The following is a 20,598-nucleotide window of genomic DNA, read 5'->3' on the forward strand; positions in this document are numbered from 1 at the left end:
GGGACGTTCCTGCCTTACGAATTTATTAACTTTTTTCACTAAGGTATTTGAGGAGGTAGATCATGGTAACGAATATGATATTGTGTATATGGACTTCAGTAAGGCTTTTGACAGGGTCCCACATCAGAGACTATTGAGGAAAATTAAAGCACATGGAATAGGAGGAGAAATTTTTTCCTGGATAGAGGCATGGTTGACAAATAGGCAGCAGAGAGTTTGCATAAATGGGGAGAAATCAGAGTGGGGAAGCGTCACGAGCGGTGTTCCACAGGGGTCAGTGTTGGGCCCCCTGCTGTTCACAATCTACATAAACGACATAGATGAGGGCATAAAGAGCGACATCGGCAAGTTTGCCGATGACACCAAAATAGGCCGTCGAATTCATTCTGACGAGGACATTCGAGCACTCCAGGAAGATTTGAATAGACTGATGCAGTGGTCGGAGAAGTGGCAGATGCAGTTTAATATAGACAAATGCAAAGTTCTAAATGTTGGACAGGACAATAACCATGCCACATATAAACTAAATAATGTAGATCTTAATATTACGGATTGCGAAAAAGATTTAGGAGTTCTGGTTAGCAGTAATCTGAAACCAAGACAACAGTGCATAAGTGTTCGCAATAAAGCTAATAGAATCCTTGGCTTCATATCAAGAAGCATAAATAATAGGAGTCCTCAGGTTGTTCTTCAACTCTATACATCCTTGGTTAGGCCTCATTTAGATTATGCTGCACAGTTTTGGTCACCGTATTACAGAATGGATATAAATTCTCTGGAAAATGTACAAAGGAGGATGACAAAGATGATCCCATGTATCAGAAACCTTCCCTATGAGGATAGACTAAGGGCCCTGAAACTGCACTCTCTAGAAAGACGTAGAATTAGGGGGGATATGATTGAGGTTTATAAGTGGAAGACAGGAATAAATAAAGGGGATGTAAATAGTGTGCTGATAATATCTAGCCTAGACAGGACTCGCAGCAATGGTTTTAAGTTGGAAAAATTCAGATTCAGGAGGGATATAGGAAAGTACTGGTTTGGTAATAGAGTTGTGGATGAGTGGAACAAACTCCCAAGTACCGTTATAGAGGCCAGAACGTTGTGTAGCTTTAAAAATAGGTTGGATAAATACATGAGTAGATGTGGGTGGGTGTGAGTTAGACCTGATAGCTTGTGCTAACGGGTCGGTTGCCGTGTTCCTCCCTTGAGTCAATGTGACCTGACCTGACTAGGTTGGGTGCATTGGCTTAAGCCGGTAGGGACTTGGACCTGCCTCGCATGGGCCAGTAGGCCTTCTGCAGTGTTCCTTCGTTCTTATGTTCTTATGTTCTTATATGATGGTTATGTTGCTACCAGTGTTGTGATCCAGTACATATGATGGTTATGTTGCTACCAGTGTTGTGATCCAGTACATATGATAGTTATGTTGCTACCAGTGTTGTGATCCAGTACATATGATGGTTATATTGCTACCAGTGTTGTGATCCAGTACATATGATGGTTATGTTGCTACCAGTGTTGTGATCCAGTACATATGATGGTTATGTTGCTACCAGTGTTGTGATCCAGTACATATGATGGTTATGTTGCTACCAGTGTTGTGTTCTAGTACATATGGTGGTTATGTTGCCGCCGGTGTTGTGGGCCAGCACTTCTAATAGTTCTGCTGCCACCAGTGTTGACGTTCAGCATAATTGATGTCTCTGTTGCCACCAGTGTTGTGTTACCACCTGATTGTTCTGTTGCCACCAGGTGTGTATTGAAGGTCATACCTGATGGTTCTGTTGGTGGCAGTGTTGTAGTACATCGCACCTGATAGTTATAATCAATTGTGTGCTGAAGATCAAAACATTTGGTTGAATTTGCCTCTAGTTAGGAAACACCAAATGACTAACTATGACTAATTTTTAAAGGGGTGAACCGGTAAGCCAGCGGAAGGCCTTGGTAACATGACCAAAAGCTCCAATGGCGGGTCATCATCCAAGGCCAGCGTCAGGACAAGCCTTACCTAACCTCTAGTTAGGTGCTTAACGTCACACTTGCCACTCTCTTGCTACCAGTTGTGTATACGTCTCCCATATTGGTTATGGTGCAACCAGTTATATAATTAAGGTAAACCATATCTAACAACTCTGTTAGCACCACTGTTGTTGCACAGATCCAGTACAATTGGAAGCCCTCTTGCTACCATTCTTGTGTCCAGATTCCACCAACTCTCGTTTTTGCAAGTAAGATGTAATTCACTTAGCCAGTTATTCTTTCCCAGCCTTCCGTCTTAATAAAACCCGCTTGTCAACTTGCTTACCAAGTAATAAGATGAAAATCTCCACATGAATGTTAATAAAGTCCTGAGACCTGACTGTGTTAGTCCCTAAAATCTTGAGGGATGTGCTCCGCATTTGACGCAGATCTACTATAGGATACGGTGTGATGTTGCGTAGACAAATATATTTAAATCCAAGAGAGAAATCCATCAATGTTCGCTGAAAAGACACTGCAGTGCAACCTTCATTATGATGTTTAATTCGTGACTTGACTTCATCAGTTATACTTAAGTAAGTCTAGTCATGCACTAAACGTTGTGTTAAGTTTCATTGTCATTCTTTGTGAATACCCTTCGGTTTACGTGATCCTTCATTTACTGTGTAGCACCAGTTACTGCTGCAGCTGAACCTCTCCACTACGTTGTATCAGAGACTGAGATGATCTTTACTATGTGGAACGAGCCACTCGATAACTTTCTCCACTGTGTGGCATCAGTCACTTGATTAGCTATTACACTATGTGGAATCATCCACTTCATGAAGCAAGATCAGGTATGAAGTTTTACCGAATATTGTTGCTGTGTATGAACGGCTATAATACCTCGGTCTCACTGTAATCTAACAACAAAAAAAGTAGACACCTCTAGCTTGTTTACATCTTAAATGACTATCTTCCAAGTCGATCTCTTGTGTGGTAAGACACATATGCAACAGTTAGGTATCTTTATTTCGAAACGTTTCGCCTACACAGTAGGCTTCCTCAGTCGAGTACAGAAAAGTTGATAGAAGCAGAAGATACTTGAAGACGATGTAATCAGTCCATCACCCTTAAAGTTTTGAGGTGGTCAGTCCCTCAGTCTGGAGAAGAGCATTGTTCCGTTGTCTGAAACAATATGAAGTTGAAGTGACAGGATGGAGCCTTTATATAGTGCCAGGAGGTGAGACGTAGGTTGCTTTGGGAGGGCAGGTCCCTCTCAAACCCAGCCGTTCTCACTAGTAGAGGTCGAAGTTGATGGTCTGTACCAAGATACCCTTGTGTTGCAGTGTCTGACAGAATGAACATTAAAATGGTATAAAATACCGACAGATTGTTAGGTAAGACACATATGCAACAGTTAGGTATCTTTATTTCGAAACGTTTCGCCTACACAGTAGGCTTCTTCAGTCGAGTACAGAAAAGTTGATAGAAGCAGAAGATACTTGAAGACGATGTAATCAGTCCATCACCCTTAAAGTTTTGAGGTGGTCAGTCCCTCAGTCTGGAGAAGAGCATTGTTCCGTTGTCTGAAACAATATGAAGTTGAAGTGACAGGATGGAGCCTTTATATAGTGCCAGGAGGTGAGACGTAGGTTGCTTTGGGAGGGCAGGTCCCTCTCAAACCCAGCCGTTCTCACTAGTAGAGGTCGAAGTTGATGGTCTGTACCAAGATACCCTTGTGTTGCAGTGTCTGACAGAATGAACATTAAAATGGTATAAAATACCGACAGATTGTTAGGTAAGACACATATGCAACAGTTAGGTATCTTTATTTCGAAACGTTTCGCCTACACAGTAGGCTTCTTCAGTCGAGTACAGAAAAGTTGATAGAAGCAGAAGATACTTGAAGACGATGTAATCAGTCCATCACCCTTAAAGTTTTGAGGTGGTCAGTCCCTCAGTCTGGAGAAGAGCATTGTTCCGTTGTCTGAAACAATATGAAGTTGAAGTGACAGGATGGAGCCTTTATATAGTGCCAGGAGGTGAGACGTAGGTTGCTTTGGGAGGGCAGGTCCCTCTCAAACCCAGCCGTTCTCACTAGTAGAGGTCGAAGTTGATGGTCTGTACCAAGATACCCTTGTGTTGCAGTGTCTGACAGAATGAACATTAAAATGGTATAAAATACCGACAGATTGTTAGGTAAGACACATATGCAACAGTTAGGTATCTTTATTTTGAGAGGGACCTGCCCTCCCAAAGCAACCTACGTCTCACCTCCTGGCACTATATAAAGGCTCCATCCTGTCACTTCAACTTCATATTGTTTCAGACAACGGAACAATGCTCTTCTCCAGACTGAGGGACTGACCACCTCAAAACTTTAAGGGTGATGGACTGATTACATCGTCTTCAAGTATCTTCTGCTTCTATCAACTTTTCTGTACTCGACTGAAGAAGCCTACTGTGTAGGCGAAACGTTTCGAAATAAAGATACCTAACTGTTGCATATGTGTCTTACCTAACAATCTGTCGGTATTTTATACCATTTTAATGTTCATTCTGTCAGACACTGCAACACAAGGGTATCTTGGTACAGACCATCAACTTCGACCTCTACTAGTGAGAACGGCTGGGTTTGAGAGGGACCTGCCCTCCCAAAGCAACCTACGTCTCACCTCCTGGCACTATATAAAGGCTCCATCCTGTCACTTCAACTTCATATTGTTTCAGACAACGGAACAATGCTCTTCTCCAGACTGAGGGACTGACCACCTCAAAACTTTAAGGGTGATGGACTGATTACATCGTCTTCAAGTATCTTCTGCTTCTATCAACTTTTCTGTACTCGACTGAAGAAGCCTACTGTGTAGGCGAAACGTTTCGAAATAAAGATACCTAACTGTTGCATATGTGTCTTACCTAACAATCTGTCGGTATTTTATACCATTTTAATGTTCAAGTCGATCTCTTATTATAGTTCCTAATAGAGCAGAATATGTTAGGTACTTGGACATATTCTAGTAATAATTCTACCATTATTACTAGAATATGTAAGCCAGCACACTCAAAGGAAGTTTTAACTTTATGAAATAGTTATTGATATACTTTATCTCAACCTCTCTTTACCATTTACCTACAAGTAATGGGTGATTGTGAGCTCAGTCGACACCATGGGTTGCACTTGTCAGGAGTTGCCCAAGTGCATTTGCCGTGCATAGAAACCTATATTTTTCACCTTTACCATTTTCTAAAAGTTGAGCTTAAGACCCTTGAGCTGTGGCTGAAAGGTGGCCGACATGATCCTTTGGGTGTAAGGACGTATTAGAGACGAGACTGTGTTGACCTGGCAGAATCTAGTTTTAGTTACATTACTGTAGACATGAGAAGGTATACATTTTTGCGGTCCTGAGGCTGCTGTTATTCACTTTATTATTACTTGTGTCATTATTATTACTCGTGTCTTTCGCTGCTTTTATCCTGATGAGGGAAGGAATGGAGAAAATAAAAGTAACCGTTTTTATGTATTTTAGGGCTTCATTCAGGGCTCGTAAAATTAATTGTCTCTTCTCAAAGTTTTCAATTCGTGGTCCAGGTCATCCCGTTCTCATTCCATGCTACAGATTCAGTGTTCCAACCCCATCTCACTTTCACCTTCTTCGTTAGCAAATGTTACCACTGATCATCAATCACATTAACATCTATCATTACTTGTGGAGATGTCGGTTTCCTTATCATGTTCCATGCGTGACCAGGTTCCCATTATCCAAATCCAAAATTCCTAGCAGGTTATTATTTATTCCAACTTACGGATTTCAGACGGCATTTCAGTTCCAATACTTCAACATTCCGAAATTAATTCGCACTGTAGGATGGTTGTCATCCCATGTACCTTCTTCCTAACATTATATTTCGAGAAATGTACTGATAGTGTTGGGCGGTCATCTAGAATTCCAGAGTCCTCAGTACCTCCAATATTGAGACCTTCCTTCGTCCTACTGTTGGTCACAGTTGTATTTCCAGATACGAAGCTTGGGACACATTTAATTGCCGCTCTCTCCCTTCAACAGTATATTTGTGGAACAGCGATTGACAGCTCCTGAGCTGGTGCCAACAAAAGAGGGTCGAACCTGCTGGTGGTTTGGCCAGCCAGGGAAGTGTCGTCGATCGATCGCAGAGCGCGGCATTTGCAACGCGGAGACTTATTTTGATCTGTTCAGTAAACGTTTACCAAATCACTGTTTCAAATGTTAACATCCTCCTCTTCTAGTTTGCGTTCAGTTTATGTATGAAAACTGCTTTTTTTTCAGAGCGTGAAAGCAGTTCGTAGGTTCAAGCAATGTCATCTCCAATACACAGTCTTTTCCCACAAGTATCATATATACGTATGACCTGTCGTACTGACTAATAAGAACATAAGAACGAAGGAACACTGCAGAAGGCCTACTGGCCCATGCGAGGCAGGTCCAAGTCCCTACCGGCTTAAGCCAATGCACCCAACCTAGTCAGGTCAGGTCACATTGACTCAAGGGAGGAACACGGCAACCGACCCGTTAGCACAAGCTATCAGGTCTAACTCACACCCACCCACATCTACTCATGTATTTATCCAACCTATTTTTAAAGCTACACACGTTCTGGCCTCTATAACGGTACTTGGGAGTTTGTTCCACTCATCCACAACTCTATTACCAAACCAGTACTTTCCTATATCCCTCCTGAATCTGAATTTTTCCAACTTAAAACCATTGCTGCGAGTCCTGTCTAGGCTAGATATTATCAGCACACTATTTACATCCCCTTTATTTATTCCTGTCTTCCACTTATAAACCTCAATCATATCCCCCCTAATTCTACGTCTTTCTAGAGAGTGCAGTTTCAGGGCCCTTAGTCTATCCTCATAGGGAAGGTTTCTGATACATGGGATCATCTTTGTCATCCTCCTTTGTACATTTTCCAGAGAATTTATATCCATTCTGTAATACGGTGACCAAAACTGTGCAGCATAATCTAAATGAGGCCTAACCAAGGATGTATAGAGTTGAAGAACAACCTGAGGACTCCTATTATTTATGCTTCTTGATATGAAGCCAAGGATTCTATTAGCTTTATTGCGAACACTTATGCACTGTTGTCTTGGTTTCAGATTACTGCTAACCAGAACTCCTAAATCTTTTTCGCAATCCGTAATATTAAGATCTACATTATTTAGTTTATATGTGGCATGGTTATTGTCCTGTCCAACATTTAGAACTTTGCATTTGTCTATATTAAACTGCATCTGCCACTTCTCCGACCACTGCATCAGTCTATTCAAATCTTCCTGGAGTGCTCGAATGTCCTCGTCAGAATGAATTCGACGGCCTATTTTGGTGTCATCGGCAAACTTGCCGATGTCGCTCTTTATGCCCTCATCTATGTCGTTTATGTAGATTGTGAACAGCAGGGGGCCCAACACTGACCCCTGTGGAACACCGCTCGTGACGCTTCCCCACTCTGATTTCTCCCCATTTATGCAAACTCTCTGCTGCCTATTTGTCAACCATGCCTCTATCCAGGAAAAAATTTCTCCTCCTATTCCATGTGCTTTAATTTTCCTCAATAGTCTCTGATGTGGGACCCTGTCAAAAGCCTTACTGAAGTCCATATACACAATATCATATTCGTTACCATGATCTACCTCCTCAAATACCTTAGTGAAAAAAGTTAATAAATTCGTAAGGCAGGAACGTCCCTTTGTAAAACCATGCTGAGATTCGTTGATTAATTTATGCTTTTCAAGGTGGCTACGAACTGCCTCGGCAATTATTGATTCCATAAATTTTCCCACTATGGAGGTTAGGCTTATTGGTCTATAGTTCGAAGCTAAGGACCTGTCACCTGTTTTGAAAATAGGTATCACATTTGCCATTTTCCACTTATCTGGCACCATGCCAGTTTGTAGTGATATGTTGAAAAGATTAGCCAAAGGTGTGCTAAGCTCCTCTTTACATTCCTTTAGAACCCTTGCATACAGTTCATCAGGGCCTGGGGATTTGTTAGGTTTTAATTTATCTATTTGCCTAAGGACCATGTCACTTGTGACCCTAATAGTGCACAGTTTATTATCGTCCTGTTCTACATAATTTATCATTACTGGAATATCACTGGTATCCTCCTGTGTAAAAACTGAGAGGAAGTATGTGTTAAAAATTCTACACATTTCCTTATCACTGTCAGTGAGCTGACCCGAGGAACTTTTGAGCGGGCCTATCTTGTCCCTGATCTTACTTCTGTATACCTGAAAGAATCCTTTTGGGTTAGTCTTCGATTCTCTTGCAACTTTAACCTCATAATCTCTTTTTGCTTTTCTAATTCCCTTTTTTATTTCTCTCTTTAACTGAATATATCGATTTCTTAATTGCCCCTCTCCTCTTTTGATTTGCCTATATATGCCTCTCTTTTGACCAATCAGATATTTTAATCTATTGTTCATCCATTTAGGATCATTTTTGTTTGATCTGATTTCCCTATTTGGAACATAATTTGACTGAGCAGCTAGAACTATGCCCTGGAAAGCATCATATCGGCAACCATCACCACCTACCTGACCCCTAGTCAGGTCATTCCAGTTCAGCCCACCTAAGTAATTTTTCAGTCCTATGAAATCAGCCAAGCGAAAGTCAGGGACGGAGACTTGATTGCCATTATTAGGGGAATTCCATGATATGTTAAAACTGAGTGATTTGTGATCACTCTCCCCAAGCTCATCATTAACCTCAAGATTATTAATTAGTGTTTCCCTACTGGCAAGAACCAAGTCAAGGAGGTTATTTCCCCTAGTTGGCTCTGTCACAAACTGTTTTAAAAAACAATCCTGGATCGTATCAAGAAAGTCACCCGACTCTAAATTTCCTGTCAAATTGCTCCAGTCAATCTGTCTATAGTTGAAATCTCCCATTAGCACAACATTTTCGTATGTAGATGCCTTACGAATTTCGTCCCATAGAAGTTTACTGCACTCCCTATCAAGATTTGGGGCCCTGTAAATCACACCCAAAATTAGTTTTTCTCGGCCCTCGAGAAGCTGTAACCAAACAGATTCAGTGGCTGACGCTTCTAATTTAATATCTTGTCTAACACAACAATTTAAATTGTCTCTGACATACATCGCTACTCCACCACCTTTCCTGTTGACCCTGTCAGTGTGGAATAATTTATAGCCTTGTATGTGACATTCAGATGGCATCTCTCTATCTTTCAGATTGAGCCAGGTCTCTGTTATAGCAATAATATCTATGTTTCCTGCACTTGCAATTAATCTTAGCTCATCTATCTTATTTCTAACACTCCTGCTATTAGTATAGTAAACCTTAAGGGAGCTAGTCCCTTGCTGCCCTCTGCTGTCCCCCTTTGTTTTCTGACCTGTTCTATTGTCTTTATTTATAACTTCATGCTGAATGCCTTTTATACATTTACTGTTTCCAACCCTAGTGTTGCAACCTGCTTGTTTCCCACACACACCCATACCTCTATCTTCCATCAGTTTAAAATCATAGGCATTTCACCAATGGCCTTCTCAATCGAGTCTGCAAGTGCTACCACCCCTGCCCCAGAGAGATGAACCCCATCCCTTGCATACATATCATGTTTGCCATAAAAGTTGTTCCAGTTGTCAATGAATGGGATTGCAAGTTCCTTGCAGTATCTGTCTAGCCAGCAATTTACACCAATTGCCCTAGACAACCATTCATTTCCTACTCCCCTTCTAGGCAAGATGCTACATATGATTGGGATCCCTCCCTTAGACTTAATGAAATCTATAGCTGACCTGTACTTATCTAGCAGCTCTTCTCTCCTACCCTTCCCAATATCATTTCCACCAGCACTGAGACAGATAATGGGCTTGTTCCCATTACCTGACATGATATTATCCAGTCTGTTGACAATGTCCCCAACACCAGCTCCAGGGAAGCACACTCTATCTCTCATCTTCTTATTCCTATTACAAAAAGCACGGTCAACATATCTTACCTGAGAGTCACCAACCACAAGAATGCGCTTACCTTCATTAGCAGGGGCAGTAGTACCCTTACCTTCAATGGCCACTGAAGTACATTCATCCTGGAGAACAGAGAAGCGATTTCCTACCTTCAGATCTTCACTCTTAACTTTCCTTACTCTGATGCGCCTCCCATTTCTGTGAACAACTCGCCACTTGTAGCAGGTGCTGGGCTGCACCTCACTGCTGGTACCCGTTGCTACCTCCCCACCTACAGCCTCCTCACAGTGAGAGACAGACTGCACCTCACTGCTAGAAGCCTCATTCCCCACATCTCCAACCACCTCACACTCTCTCCCAGGCCCATTGAGGTGGACCTTCAGCCTCCTAATCTCCTCCTGGAGAAGCAAGACCTCCTCCTTCAACTCTCCAAACTCAGTTTTTAAAACACTGCAGAAGCAAGCCATGCTTTGTAACCGTCCACGCTAATCCCCAACTCATTTCCAGGAATATAACTACTTCTATACGCTCTTACGACACCAGTAATTCTTATATCAAGAAGGTCGTAAACGATCTTCACAACAGTCATCATTACCCATCGTCATCGCCTCTTATTTCTTTACCATCAACAAATACAAGCACAATGTAGCTTGTCTGTTCAACGTTTAGCGGAAGGAGGATCGAGATTTAACTACTGCTTGCGCTGAATGGCCCATACGGCTGCGGAGTTTCATATAATCACAGTGAATTGCAAGCGATCTAATCTTTTTATCCTTTCAATTTCCTTTTGCTCCGTATTCAGTGCTGGCTTCGTAGAATCCCCTAATAGACAGAAATATAGTCTTGAGGCGGGTCATTTTATTTCAGAGCTTAATTTCATGATCGGATGAGCTTATCACGTTCAACAGCTCACAATCTTCCCATCACCCATCACATTTACCATTTCCAGAAAAAATATGGCTTCTTCAGTCAAGTACAGAAAAGGTAGAAGAGAAGAACATTGTTCCATAGTACGATGGAACACGATGGAACAATGCTCTTCTCCAGACTGAGGGACTGACCACCTCAAAACTTTAAGGGTGATGGACTGATTACATCGTCTTCAAGTATCTTCTGCTTCTATCAACTTTTCTGTACTTGACTGAAGAAGCCTACTGTGTAGGCGAAACGTTTCATAATAAAGATACCTAACTGTTGCATATGTGTCTTACCTAACAACAGAAAAAATATACTAATTATAACTCAAAATTTACGACAAAAGCGGCTACAAGCTGTATTTATAAAAAGCACCTTGTCGCATGTTGTAAATGGTTTCCCATGACTCTGTATTTTACATGATGGATTCGAGCATTGCTCTCTTGCAGACGTGTTCCCAGCTCCACTCTCAGGGCCCGGCCATGGGCCAGGCTCGTTCATTGTCATGTTCACTGGTCAGCAAGTTTTACTTAATTGTCCTGTTTATTAGAAATCACATATTTATTTTCTGCCTCATATTCTATGCCCTGTTCTGTTTACTCTGCTCCTTTCTGAAAGTGTTATCTTATTCGGAGATACATTTATACACTGTTTCATTTATAGGCGACGAGCTGATATCCTACAATAACTTATCTGAAAGCCAGGGTGCTGCACACAACGGTCAGGTAATACCCAGGTGCATATTTGCTGCTAGACGGAACCAAGGTCTGTCGGTTGCGATCCGAAAGTATTGACACTCACCTGTGAGCCACTTTCTCTCTTTCTCCTTCCTCCCACTCCTGCTCTCTCTCTCCCTCTCTTTCCCTCCCTCTGATTCTTTCCCCCTCTGACTCTTTCCCTCTCCCTCTGACTCTCTCCCTCTCCCTCTGACTCTTTCCCTCTCCCTCTGACTCTTTCCCTCTCCCTATGACTCTCTCCCTCTCCCTCTGACTCTCTCCCTCTCCCTCTGACTCTCTCCCTCTTCCTCTGACTCTTTCCATCTCCCTCTGACTCTCTCCCTCTCCTCCTGTCCCCCTGTCCCTCTCTCCCTCTCTCTCCCTCTGTCCCTCTCTCCCACTCTCTCTCCCTCTCTCCATCTCCCTCATTTTCTCTCTCTCCCTCTCTCTCCCTTCCTCACTTCCTCTCTCTCCCTCTCTCTCCATCCCTCACTTCCTCTCTCTCCCTCTCCCTCCCTCCCTCACTTCCTCTCTCCCCCTCCCTGTCTCCCTCTCTCTCTCTGGAAATGTTATCTCTAATGCTGATGATATCTATGTCTCTACTTCAGACACTGCTTTGTTGCATCCCTTTTAATTGCTACATTCTTGTCCCATCTCGCCTCTTCTTTTAATTGCTCTTTGTACCCTACTTCCGCTGCTCTGTTCTTCTAATGGGCGATTTCTGCAGTGCAGCGAGGAATGGCCTTCACAGGCTTAACACTTTTAGTGTAAATAACTTATCGCAATTATTATGATTATTATTATATTAATATAATCTCCGAATCTCTTGATCATGGAGATACATCCTCAAATTTATATTATTGCCCATATACTACCCTGACATAGGATCATAACGGATGGTTGTACCTACCTGTGCCCAGGTTACATTAGCTGCTGAGGACACAGATGACAATGGATGAAGCTGGTGAGTGTCTGGAAGGTGAAGCTGGTTTTTTCGTGTAAAAAAGATCTTCGAAGTCTATGTAGAAATGTGTTGTGGACCTTACACGGAAGTCTTCCAGGAAAATTACCAAGTTCCTTGCGGTATATTTGTGACCAGTTTAGAGATTCTTTCTATTCCCACAGCCCGTACCAGGCAATTCAGGTGCTTGCTTATCTAGGCTGTTGCTGCTGGCTGCCCATGGCCCAAAAATTCATCACAACCCAGTTGATCTGACACATGTTATATATCTTATAGAGCAGTGACTGCTAAACTCTAAACGAGGCAGAAATTCACTCCACCATGAGTATGTCATGAATATAAATTACAAACTCATCTCGTTTTAACAGTTCAGATTACTGAGAAAGACGACTCACCTCTCGAACATACCTGGTGTTAGTGAACCTGTCACTTCAACAGAGCCTTCAGCTTCTTAGCTATGTACAAGGCCAATATCATCAATATCGTATACGTAGTTGAACTACGAAGACGGACATTTGACAGCTATTATTTCTTGATCGACTCGTAGATTGGAACATATTTATATAACTAACTGTTGACGTAATCAAGACAAAAATGTGTACCATTTTGAAAACTTATTTCACTTGTAAGTATTAATGAGAATAAATTATGCAAGATCATCAGACAACTAGACTGAAACCAAAAGGAGTCACCTGGCCCTGAAGAGCTGTTTTCAAAGGATCTAAAGGAATGTAAAGAAGAACTTAGCAAACCATTAGCTAGTCTCTTCAGCAGATCACTGTAAACCGGTATATTACCGGTTTAGGGAAAAATTGCAAGCTTTTACCAATTTAAAAAGTAGGAGATAGATCCTTAACTTCAAATGATACATTAACCTCAACTGTGATAAAGTTAATGGAATCTATAATTGTGTATGCATTTCGCAGCCTCCTTGTTTTACGAATTTGCTAACATTACTCATTTAGGTATTCGAGGCGGAAGAACAAAATATAGAATACGATATTGTGCATATGAACTTCAGCAAGACTGATCAATAGTGGTAATACATGGTATAGGAGAAATTATCTCTTGGGTCGAGTGATGGCTGACATGAGCAACCATATTTCAGAAATGTGGTGTGCCACAGGGGTCAGTGTTGGGACCCTTGTTGTTCACAATCTGCATAAGCGATATAGATGAAGGAATAAATAATGATATAAGCTTGATGATGGCATTTTGAAATAGGCTGGCATGTAATTTCTGATGAGGACCTTAGGAAGGTCCAGGATGACATGCATTGGTTGACGTTATGGTCAGAGAAATGACAGATGCAGTTCAATGCATACAACTGTGAAGGTATATTCTAAATAATATTAATCATAAGTCATTCTGAATGTGAAATGGGAGACTGGAATAAAGGGTAAAGCCAATAGAACAGTGTACAAGCATCTATAGTTAAAGTAATAGGTTTATTTGCTTCCTGTCAAGAAGTTATAATTAAAATTTACATATCAATGGTATGGCCTCGTTTAAATTATATTTCTCATTTCAGGCCTCCATATTAGAGAATGGACATGCATCAGAAACCTATCCTGCTAAGATAGGCAAAAAGTACTGAATTTGCAATATCTGTAAAGTCATAGAATTTAGGGAAAAATATGATTGAAGTGTTCAAATGGAAAATAAACATGAAGATGCAAATAACGTCCTGAAATTATCCAGCCAAGACAGGACTCGCAGAAATTAATTTATGTTCGATAAATTTAGATACAGAATGAATGTATGAAGGTAATGATTTGGCAGTAGAGTTGCAGATGACGCCTTACTCCCAGGTAGCTTCACTGGGGGCGAAAATTTGTGTATAGATTGTATGAGTATACGAATGGCAGTGGTTGGGTGTGAGATGGACTTGTCTAACACGGGCCCACAGTCTTAATGCAGTGTTCCTTCAGTTTTATGTTGTTACGATAAGAGCAACTTCTGAAATACTGGCAAACTCTCACCTTACATCAGAAAACCATTAACTGGAGGGTGGGAGAGAAGGGAAAGAGAGAGAGAGAAAAAGACAGAGAAAAAGAGGGAATGAGAGCTGTTCTGATTATTATAATTTATGTCTCCAACGCTCAGCATATACACTCATGATTAGTAATCGCTATACACACATTTTAAAACTTACTGATCTCTGATTTTTTTAATTGATAATTATATATATATATATATATATATATATATATATATATATATATATATATATATATATATATATTATATATATAATTATATATATAATTATATATATATAAATATATATATAATTATATATATAATTATATATATAAATATATACATAATTATATATATATATATATATATATATATATATATATATATATATATTATGTCGTGCCGAATAGGTAAAACTTGCGATTTTGGCTTAAATAGCAGCGCTCTTCTTGCCGAACAAGACAAGCGATAATTTGTTTATTCAAAAATTTCGAAAAAGAATCATTCTGAACCTAAAAAATATATATTTCGCTGTGTTTTTTTTAATATTAAATTACTGTGAACATGTCTAAAATATATTTAGTTGGATTAGGCTAAACTAAATTGCGCTTGTTTTAATAAGGTTACGTAAGTTTTCTAAGGTTCCTTTGGTACAAAATTGTTAATTTTTACATTAACATAAGTGAAAAAATATATTAATTAAACGTATAAGAGAAAATTTAGAAATGAATTAAATTTAAATGAGTCATTCCTAAATGACCAGTTTTACCTATTCGGCACGATAATAAATATATAATTTCAAAATAAATCATGATTCTCTTATTTTCATTAGAAATAGAAAAAAGTCTTTTATGCAGTTTTAATGACTATATTGAATTAGTTTTGTGTTGGCAAAATAAAAAATATCCAGCAAAAAAAAAAAAAAAAAAAAGAGGTCCATTGTTTTGCTTTTATAATCATCGAGATTAACAGCTGGGGATAAAAAATAGTGACTAAAAATTAATAAAAAGTAATATTAAATTCTTTTTGTTGAGCAATAATTTGTGCCAATTTGAAATTTTTTTACAGATACAAAGGGCTACACATTAAAGGACAGATGGGAAGGAATAAAATTCACGTCTGTGAACGTCTTGTGAAAAACAATTTATGTAACAGTTTATTTAACAGCTGATCTCTGGACGAAGGAGACACGAACCTACGAACCTTGGAACAAGATACGCAGTGCTAAATTTACCAACCGTAGTGATGAATGGTTTGAAAAACCGACAAGTTGAAGATTGAGACACTTATGCAGCATATGGGAATCTTTATTCAGGAAACGTTTCGCCACACAGTGGCTTCATCAGTCCAATACAAAGAGGAAGGCGCAAGGAGAGGAGGAGTACGAGGTAATCAGTCCCTCAGCCTGGAGTCGATGTGTTCAGTCCATCAACCTTGTAGATGGACTGAACTCATCGACTCCAGGCTGAGGGACTGATTACCTCGTACTCCTCCTCTCCTTGCTCCTTCCTCTTTGTATTGGACTGATGAAGCCACTGTGTGGCGAAACGTTTCCTGAATAAAGATTCCCATATGCTGCATAAGTGTCTCAATCTCCACCAACCGTAGTACACTGGACCAATACCATGGCGTCCCGTCATTTCTAAAATTTTCTCTTATACGTTTAATACATTTTTTTCATTTATGTTAATATCAAAAAATAATATTGTACCAAAAAACGCTTAGAAAACTTACCTAACCTTATTATAACAAGGGCAATTTGATTTAACCTATTCCAACTAAATATATTTTAGAAAAGTTTACGATAATTTAATAATAAACACAGTGAAATAAATTTTTTTCGTTAGGTTCAGAATGATTTTGCGAAATTATGGCATACACGAATTTTCGCTTGCCTCATTCAGCAAGAAGAGCGTTGCTATTTAAGCCAAAATCGCAAGTTTTACCTAATTTGCACGATGTATATATATATATATATATATATATATATATATATATATATATATATATATATATATATATATATATATATATATATATATATATATATCTTAGGTAATAGGTTGGTAGACAGCAACCACCCAGGGAGGTACTACCGTCCTGCCAAGTGAGTGTAAAACAAAAGCCTGTAATTATTTTACATGATGGTAGGAGTGCTGGTGTCCATTTTTCTGTCTCATAAACGTGCAAGGTTTCAGGTACGTCTTGCTACTTCTATTTACACTTAGGTCACACTACACATACATGTACAAGCATATATATACACACCCCTCTGGGTTTTCTTCTATTTTCTTACTAGTTCTTGTTCTTGTTTATTTTCTCTTACCTCCATGGGGAAGTGGAACAAAATTCTTCCTCCGTAAGCCATGCGTGTTGTAAGAGGCGACTAAAATGCCAGGAGCAAGGGGCTAGTAACCCCTTCTGTATATATTACTAAATGTAAAAGGAGAAACTTTCGTTTTTCCTTTTGGGCCACCCCGCCTCGGTGGGATACGGCCGGTGTGTTGAAAGAAAGAAATATATATATATATATTTATATATATATATATTACATATATATATATATATACATACATATATATATATATACATACATATTATTATTATTATTATCACACCGGCCGATTCCCACCAAGGCAGGGTGGCCCGAAAAAGAAAAACTTTCACCATCATTCACTCCATCACTGTCTTGCCAGAAGGGTGCTTGACACTACAGTTTTTAAACTGCAACATTAACACCCCTCCTTCAGAGTGCAGGCACTGTACTTCCCATCTCCAGGACTCAAGTCCGGCCTGCCGGTTTCCCTGAATCCCTTCATAAATGTTACTTTGCTCACACTCCAACAGCACGTCAAGTATTAAAAACCATTTGTCTCCATTCACTCCTATCAAACACGCTCACGCATGCCTGCTGGAAGTCCAAGCCCCTCGCACACAAAACCTCCTTTACCCCCTCCCTCCAACCCTTCCTAGGCCGACCCCTACCCCGCCTTCCTTCCACTACAGACTGATACACTCTTGAAGTCATTCTGTTTCGCTCCATTCTCTCTACATGTCCGAACCACCTCAACAACCCTTCCTCAGCCCTCTGGACAACAGTTTTGGTAATCCCGCACCTCCTCCTAACTTCCAAACTACGAATTCTCTGCATTATATTCACACCACACATTGCCCTCAGACATGACATCTCCACTGCCTCCAGCCTTCTCCTCGCTGCAACATTCATCACCCACGCTTCACACCCATATAAGAGCGTTGGTAAAACTATACTCTCATACATTCCCCTCTTTGCCTCCAAGGACAAAGTTCTTTGTCTCCACAGACTCCTAAGTGCACCACTCACTCTTTTTCCCTCATCAATTCTATGATTCACCTCATCTTTCATAGACCCATCCGCTGACACGTCCACTCCCAAATATCTGAATACGTTCACCTCCTCCATACTCTCTCCCTCCAATCTGATATTCAATCTTTCATCACCTAATCTTTTTGTTATCCTCATAACCTTACTCTTTCCTGTATTCACCTTTAATTTTCTTCTTTTGCACACCCTACCAAATTCATCCACCAATCTCTGCAACTTCTCTTCAGAATCTCCCAAGAGCACAGTGTCATCAGCAAAGAGCAGCTGTGACAACTCCCACTTTGTGTGTGATTCTTTATCTTTTAACTCCACGCCTCTTGCCAAGACCCTCGCATTTACTTCTCTTACAACCCCATCTATAAATATATTAAACAACCACGGTGACATCACACATCCTTGTCTAAGGCCTACTTTTACTGGGAAAAAATTTCCCTCTTTCCTACATACTCTAACTTGAGCCTCACTATCCTCGTAAAAACTCTTCACTGCTTTCAGTAACCTACCTCCTACACCATACACTTGCAACATCTGCCACATTGCCCCCCTATCCACCCTGTCATACGCCTTTTCCAAATCCATAAATGCCACAAAGACCTCTTTAGCCTTATCTAAATACTGTTCACTTATATGTTTCACTGTAAACACCTGGTCCATATATATATATATATATATATATATATATATATATATATATGTGTGTGCAAGGAATTCGCGAGAGCATGCGACATATACACAAACACTGATGTATGTACACACACACACACACACACACACACACACACACACACACACACACACACACACACACACACACAGGCCTAGTGTCTAATCGACATGTGCCTAGGACAAAATGGTAACTAACACACATTTATTTGTCTCTCAAATTTTGTTTTGCTTTTACAGGATGACCCATCAGACAATGGCAGCGTGAAAGTGTTGAGACAAGGCAACCAGGATCAAGAAGAGAGGTAGAGGCGGAAATTTGTGAGGTTTTGCCTCAAGGTTCGTGTTTATTGAGCCACGAGGTGACCAAGCCATGGTTGATCTGGCCTTCCCTCTCTGAGGTGATGTTCATATCATTTAAACATGATTGTGCTCGAGCTGCCGCCCCTCTGAGGGCCACAGTTCCACCCTACCCGCCCATACGCCCGCACGCTTACACTAGGAAAGGTTGAGTCACTGCTGTTTTACCTATCACTGCCGGCTGCCCTCCGTACCCATATGAGGGAGAGTTGAGGGCAGGCGGGAGGTGGAGGCGAGGGCGTGATGGTGGTATGATCCCGAGGGCGTGGGCGTGGCTGGTGGTGCTGGCCGCCGCATGGCAGGCCCCGCAAGCCGCAGCCGCAGCCAAGACGCGCCTGGTCACCACCAAGTACGGCCAGGTCCAGGGGCTTATCAGGCACCTCGGTCACCTTCTGGGAGACGTGGAAGTCTTCATGGGTGTCCCATATGCTAGTCCCCCCGTGGAAGAGGGACGCTTTACTCCCACTAACACTCCAACCCCCTGGGACGGGGTCCTAGATGCCACTACCCCTCCCCCCGTGTGCCCACAGCTGCTGCCAGACCCAGACGAGGCACACATGCCCCGTGCCCGGGCAGAGTTCATTCGGCAGATCATTCCTGCTCTCACTAACCAGAGTGAAGACTGCCTCACCCTAAACATCTACACTCCAATCATGGGTGAGTTACTCTCATTTATCCTATTCTAGTGGGGTACCTCGATGTTACTAAAAGGCTCTTGATTTATGGAATTAGAGCTACAAATGCCCTGAATCAAGCCTGATTTGGGTAATCACTATGTATTTTAACTGTACTTATTTGTCCCTGTACCTGTACCCTGTACCCATGGCAGAGGCACTGTATGAACCCTGCTGGCTTATCGCTTCTCCCTACTATTGTAAGCATATTCTTAAGAATTGATGCACAGACAGTGATGAAGACGAACAACATAACTTACTCCATGAAGTGCTAAACCTGTATGGGACATTCTGCTCAAATACTAGTGGATGCTCGATCCTCCTTCCGCTAACTGCTGTCATGATACTGACGAGACATTCTCGCCCATTCTGAATATTATCTAATTCTTAAAAATATTCTGTGACTAATCCCTCAATCTTTATAAGCATGTTAATACATTTAATCACAATATTACACATAATTATTATTATTATAATCAAGGGGGAAGCGGTAAACCCGGAGGATTATACAGCGCCTGGGGGGGGGGGATGAGGAAGGCATTCAGACTTAATTCGGGGAACTGGAGCACAGATCCAATTCCCTAAATCAAGAGCCCCTCACCAACATCAAGGAACCTTCCTTGAGGGGAACACAATATTATACAGAAGGATGAATATCCTCAGAGGTTAATAGAGTTCATTTTTCTTAGTTTATTGCAAAATTAAATAAAAATTAAAAACGTCGTAAAGGAAGAACTTATATGTAACAGCGCATAACAATACTCATAATTATCAGTCTTGCTGACTGTAAGTTACGGTGGAATTACCGACAATGTTAGGAAAAAAGGACACAGTCGCAGCTAATGTGACATTGTATTGTGGTAATGTTTCGCTCTCCAGGTGCTTTATTAAAGCTCCCGGAGAGCGAAACGTTGTCACAATAAAATGTCACATTAGTTGCATCTGTGTTCTTATACCTAAATGTGGTTCATCTTCAATTAAAACCAGTGAACAAGCTTTGGCGATATAATAAAACAAGT

General features: G+C 40.8%; 1 protein-coding gene across 1 annotated transcript in view; it reads left to right on the plus strand.

Annotated features, from left to right (window-relative positions):
* Window positions 1-20,598, plus strand: part of LOC128701914 (carboxylesterase 4A) — a 307,498-nt gene that overhangs the window by 186,941 nt on the left and 99,959 nt on the right. Inside the window, exon 3 of the mRNA XM_070099784.1 lies at window positions 18,786-19,562. Coding sequence (XP_069955885.1) covers window positions 19,157-19,562 — 406 coding nt within the window. The 5' untranslated portion in view covers window positions 18,786-19,156. The remainder of the gene's footprint in view (window positions 1-18,785; window positions 19,563-20,598) is intronic.

This window comes from Cherax quadricarinatus, chromosome 69, assembly GCF_038502225.1.
Source record: "Cherax quadricarinatus isolate ZL_2023a chromosome 69, ASM3850222v1, whole genome shotgun sequence".
NCBI classification, from domain to species: domain Eukaryota; kingdom Metazoa; phylum Arthropoda; class Malacostraca; order Decapoda; family Parastacidae; genus Cherax; species Cherax quadricarinatus.